Below are 6,000 nucleotides of genomic sequence, written 5' to 3' on the forward strand. Positions count from 1 at the left end.
AAAATGTGGGTGGGAGGGGAACTTGCATTACCTACGCCTCTCAGCTTTTATCTACGCGGACACCTATGCAGCGAAAGTGGGAAATAATTATTTTTTAGCAATCAATAGGATCATCATTCTCTGGACTGTGCTTAATATCATTGAATTCAACTGTGCATCTAAATGCAATTAGCAATTAGTGGGGTAAGCTTTTCTGCCTAATCCTTTTTGTCTGGTCATATCATGGAATGTCTTCATCTAAATGATCTTCCAGTTAATGGAGGCATTTTGTGGATGAATCAATGCTGATTAAAATGCATTGTCTACTAAAAGAGCAAAACAGCTAGATAAAATATCAACACTATTGATGTTGCACCCAATGTATGGTTTAGGCAGCTTGTATTTTTGGAATATGGAAGACTGTACGCAGAATTGAGACTTCTAATTTTTGATATTTGATTTTTTTTTAGGTTCGTCGGAGGACATCTAAAAGGGAAAGGCGATGAAAAGCCATGCTCCTGCCATTTTTAAATAATGTCACTCTCTTATCATTGCAAACTTTTAGGCTGAAGAGAAATGTTGATGCTCACAATGGGATTGCTGAAGAAATTAAATCACTCTATTTCCTGCTTCTGCTTTTTGAAGCTCCTATGTCATGAGCATAATCCACACATATGTTTATATCATTAACTATGGGGTTTTGTGAAATGTAACGTATGCTGGCTATATAGACAAAAAGCTAAAAAACCCTGTCTGTAAATAATCCTTTGAAAAAATATTTCTGACTTTAAAGTGCTTGTATAGCTTTTATCACAGCTTTACACATCAGTACCAAACTGTTTGGTAGAGCTATTGATTTGGGGGGAAAGACAAAAAAAAAATAAGAATGGGTATCAAGCAATATTTGTCAGTGTCTGTATTCTTATTTTTCTTGCCATTTAACTGTGAAAAAAAAATCACTTTGACAAAATAGTGACACTTGCTCTGACACTATTTGTTAAATAAAAAAATACATTCTCTTTGTGTATCTAATTCAGTGTTTACCTTTGGCAGTTGTCTGTCTTTGGAGGTGCCAAATTGCTTTTAAACAATGTGGGATAAAACAGTACATCCAGCTGCAGATGTGTGAAAGAATAGTCTTTTAATGCACCTCAGTATTGATAACAGATTTCTCTGGACTTCTTGTGGCATTGAGCATTTAAAAGAATTTAATATTTTAATTTTTAAAATGTGTTATTAAATAATGTAACGAAAGCTGATCCTCATATTTTCCTGATTAGTTTTTGTTAATCTGCTGTATCAATAAAATTCTGTAATTGAATTTTTAATAGTCCAGTATGTCAATGTGTATATTCCCTCCTGAACATTATGTTCATCAAACAAATTATTATGTTATAATATTAGACCTAATATCTGAGCTTTAGTGAAAATACAGGTTTTATTACCATGTAAATCAGAAAATTTTATTGATGCAGTCTGTCTTTATAAAGCTGTTTTTTCTTCAGAGCCAAGTGTTTTGTATATCACAGTAAGTTGCATGTTTATGAAAGAAATGTAATGGAATTGCAATGTAATTTTTGAAGACTTAACTAGAAGATGCTACATTGTCTCATGAGAAAAAAATTACCAAGAGTCTATTGTACCTTTGTTGGTTAGCCAATATTTTTTTGTGTGTGTGTGTGCTTGGGTATAAGCATGGACAGTTGAAAGATTGAAATAATAAGACATGTGTTTGCTTTAGAATGATCAGCTGCAAAATATTTCAGTCAGGGTATTCAAAATTTGTATGACATTTTATGTTTTACATTGAAGTGATTGAACTTTGTTTCTTGGGTGGAATTACAGAAAATAGAGGAGAAACTATTATTGTCATATATGCAGTTTTCCAAACTGTATTTGAACCAAAATGTATAGGTTACTATTTATGTTTAGCCATGCACATTTTACGGTTTCCCATGCTGTTTTCCTCCTATTCGATTGCAGTATATGTGAGGAATTTAAAATTTAACTTATTAATATTGTATCTCATGGAATAATGGAGCATTGTCATAAATTAACAAAGACATCTATGTTATAATTCCAAGGGAATATATATATATCCTGGGAAAAGATGAAAAGAGACAGTGATTTGAAAACATGTTTGCAGGTATATTTTTTAGAGGAAAACCAACTCTTTTCTAAGCTTTTTTATTATAATTTGTATTGGGTTTTTTTTCTAAGCAGCAGCAATACACAAAGGCAAACAGTTTGTGTTTATCAAACTGTTCTACTTAAGTGCTTTTTCTAGTAGCTCTTTTAGCTAGTAATTATTGTTCTTGAGCTATATTGTATTTTTATTCCCATAATTTTGGATAACAACAATCAGAAAAACATTAGCTAGAGGTGGCTCTGAAGACTAGAAAATTGCCCACACAGTGTAACCTCAGTGGTTCATAGAATTTAGCAGTGCAAATTACAGTTTTTATATCTACATAAAATAAAAACATAATGTATGACATCCCTGATGACATTTCACTGACATCATTTTGCAGAGTATATCTAAACCATTTTATATGAAGTATGAAACATTAAAACTGTTCACAGGCTTTTGAAGATTTCTTTGCATGAACATGGTTTGATCATATTTCTTTAATATTGCTGAAAATCAATTAATCATAAGATATTACTGTAAATTAAATATATAATTTGACACTTGAAATGTTTATTTCTTGAAATATATTCTGTACTTGGGAAAATAGGTGCAGATGGGATAATATGTTAAACCTTTTAGGTTTTATTCTCATACAAAAATAATGCACATGTTATGTACTAACACTTTGGCATACAGTAAATGGAGTAAAATAATACATAAAGAAACTGGATGCTAAAATTAAGTTAGTATTCTTCATTATGTTCATTTTTTGGTATGTATTATATTACATTAAACAAAAAATTGAGCTCACTGTTAAATTCAAGCATGAAATTCTTATATTACAGTAAGATATCTTGCTGCTGACTGCAGCCTTGTACATATAAATTACTTTATTTTTAAATTGGCTGTTTTCTTTGAGTTGCTTAATTTCTAAGTTGGCTTGTTTTTCTAATATTTTTCTTTACACCAATTTCAGCAGATACAAATATGTTTGACAAGTGTTTAGATTGCATTGTTCTTTTTGTAACGAATTTTTAAATATATATATTTCATTCAGAAGATTGGAAGATGCTCAGAAAAAAACCCCATAGTTTGCCTAACTACAATGTAGTGCAAACATTTTCCTACTATTACATCTTCCTACAGTTATGCCTGTGATGAACAGTCTAGATTCTTTGCACAATTATTACGAAAGTTGTATTTTGGAGGATTAATTTCATTATTGAACAACTACAATGGTCTCAGTCAGTCCAAAATGTTAATAAACCTCAAACCTGAACATTTAAAAAAGTAAAAGTGAGGTCTGGGCTTTCTTAAGAGAATATCTATGTGTGCATAATTATTGTGCAACTAATTGAAAAATTAAAATTTGCCCATCTTGTTTATTTGCATCTGTTAAAAGGGAGAATAATAAACAAACAACTCAAAATATACAAATAGACATTTCTGAAAATTCGCACACTCGAAAAAAATCAGTGACCAATATAGCCACCCTTCTTTTTAATAACAGTCATAAGCCTTCCATTCATGCGGTCTGTCAGTTTTTTGATGTGTTGATGGTCAACTTTTTGTGCAGCAGCAACCAAAGTCTCCCAGACACTGTTCAGAGAGGTGTACTGTTTTCCTTCACTATAAACTTCCCGTTTAAGAAGGACCCACAAGGTCTCAGGGTGTGTAAAGGGGGCGTGTCATTATCCTTTCATCTTTAAGACCTTCAACGCATGTGATGAAACATTGTCCTACATGAAAATAATGATCTTCAAAGATGCAGACTTTTTCCGGTACCTCTGGAAGAAAGTGTCTCCTAAAAGCTGTGATAATACATAACAGTTATCCGATGGTTAGGTGGGACATGGCCAAAAGAAAAAAAAAGGTTGGGAATCGCTGGCACAGGGAGTGATGGGATGTATGGGTGTCTTTTGAGGAAAGGAGAAGAGTTGTTGTCTAGGGAAAAATGTTCAGACGAGAGATAGGACCTCACCATCGATTACGGTCAGACAAAAGAAGGACCTGCCCTAATGGATCAAGTACTTAAAAATGGAGGTAAGACATTTTTACTTTCAGATTTGGCAAGCTTCTATTAGTGCAACTTTACAATAAAATAATTTAGCTTATCTAGCTGCATATTATGAAATTTTCTATTTAGTGTTCATAGCTGTTCTCTGTTACTCCCTTGCTGGTTTGTCCTACAGAACAGCTGTTATTGTTGCATGATGAAAACTGCTCAATTTCATAACACATGGACAAAATTAACCATAGTTCCAACTGGGAAAATAGTGAGCGTCCTAGGCCAAGCCAGTTCCAAAAATGCTAGAAAATTCTTGGAAGTCTGGCATTCAGACAAATTGGCCACCAACAGGCATGTAGATATAAGCAACTTCTAAATACCATTCATAAGAATGGTACAGGCCTGGGACGGGTTTATCCTCTGCCTTGGTGCTTCTTGACCTCTCAGCGGCTTTCTGTACCATCGATCATGGTATCTTGTACCGACTGGAGGGGTTGGGAGTGGGAGGCACCATGGTTCTACCGCTGGTCAGTCACAGTCGGTGTTAGCGGGGGGTCAGAGTTTGACTCCTAAGTCCCTACCTTGTGGGGTTCCTCAGGGGTCGATCCTCTCGCCCCTGCTGTTTAATATCTACATGAAACTGCTGGGTGAGATCATCCAGGGGCATGGGTTGAGTTACCACCAGTACGCTGATGATACTCAGCTGTACATTTCTACCCCATGTCCACTCAATGAAGCAGTGGAAGTAATGTGCCAGTGTCTGGAGGCTGTCAGGGTCTGGATTGGTGTCAACAGGTTCAAGCTCAATTCAGACAAGACAGAGTGGCTGTGGGTACTGCCTCCCAAGGACATGTCCATCTGTCTGTCCATTACCCTGGGGGGGAGAATTATTGACCCCCTCAGAGAGGGTCCGCAACTTGGGCATCCTCGATCCACAGCTAACTTTAAAAAAAACCATCTTTCGGCTGTGGCGAAGGGAGCGTTTCCCCAGGTTTGCCTGGTGCACCAGTTGCGGCCCTATTTGGACAGGGAGTTTTTGCTCACAGTCACTCATGCCCTTATCACCTCAAGGTTCAACTACTGCTCTCTACATGGGGCTACCTTTGAAGAGTGTTCAGAAATTTCAAATCTAAAATGCAGCCACGTGAGCAGTTTTGGGCCTTCCAAGATATGCTCACATCTCTCCATTACTCCGCGAACTGCATTGGCTGCCAATTGATTTCTGGACACAATTCTAAGTGTTGGTTATGAACTAAAAAGCCCTACATGGCATAGGACCAGATTATCTCCGAGACTGCCTTCTGCTGTACAAATCCCAGCGTCCGGTTAGTCCCACAGAGTTGGTCCTTTCAGGGTCCCGTCAACCGGACAATGCCGGCTGGCGGGGCCTAAAGGAGGAGCTTTCTCTGTGGGAGCCCCAGCTCTCTGGAATCAACTCCCCCCAGAGATTCACACTGCCCCCACCCTCCTTTCCTTCTGTAAGAATTTGAAAACACATTTATGTCACCAGGCTTGGGGTCATTAGACCCCAGCCTCTGCCCAATGAATGTATCTGGTGTCATAGTATGTGTGTGACTTTGATTATATGTATGTATGTATGTATGTATGTATGTATGTATGTATGTATACACACACACACACATACACAGTGATACCTCGTCTTACGAACTTAATTGGTTCTGGGACGAGGTTTGTAAGCCCAAAACTCACCCATTTTGCCAGCCGAAGCACCCGTTTTTGCGCTGCTGGGATTCCCCTGAGGCTCCCCTCCATGGGAAATGCCACTTCCAGACTTCTGTGCTTTTGTGATGCTGCAGCGGAATCCCAGAAGGGGAATCCCAGCAGCACAAAAACGGATGCTTCGCTGGCAATGGAAGTCCGG

The 6,000-nt window shown here is 37.1% G+C and overlaps 1 protein-coding gene across 2 annotated transcripts in view; it reads left to right on the forward strand.

The window, feature by feature from the left end:
- The window catches only part of PDS5B (PDS5 cohesin associated factor B), a 97,908-nt gene extending 95,231 nt beyond the window's left edge, over positions 1-2,677 (forward strand). For both annotated transcript variants that reach the window (XM_070749890.1, XM_070749892.1), the window contains exon 35: positions 450-2,677. In XM_070749890.1, the coding sequence (XP_070605991.1) occupies positions 450-485 (36 nt within the window). In that variant the 3' untranslated portion in view covers positions 486-2,677. The remainder of the gene's footprint in view (positions 1-449) is intronic.
- The last annotated feature ends 3,323 nt before the right edge of the window (positions 2,678-6,000 follow it).

This window comes from Erythrolamprus reginae, chromosome 4 (genome assembly GCF_031021105.1).
Source record: "Erythrolamprus reginae isolate rEryReg1 chromosome 4, rEryReg1.hap1, whole genome shotgun sequence".
In the NCBI taxonomy this organism is placed as follows: Eukaryota; Metazoa; Chordata; class Lepidosauria; order Squamata; family Dipsadidae; genus Erythrolamprus; species Erythrolamprus reginae.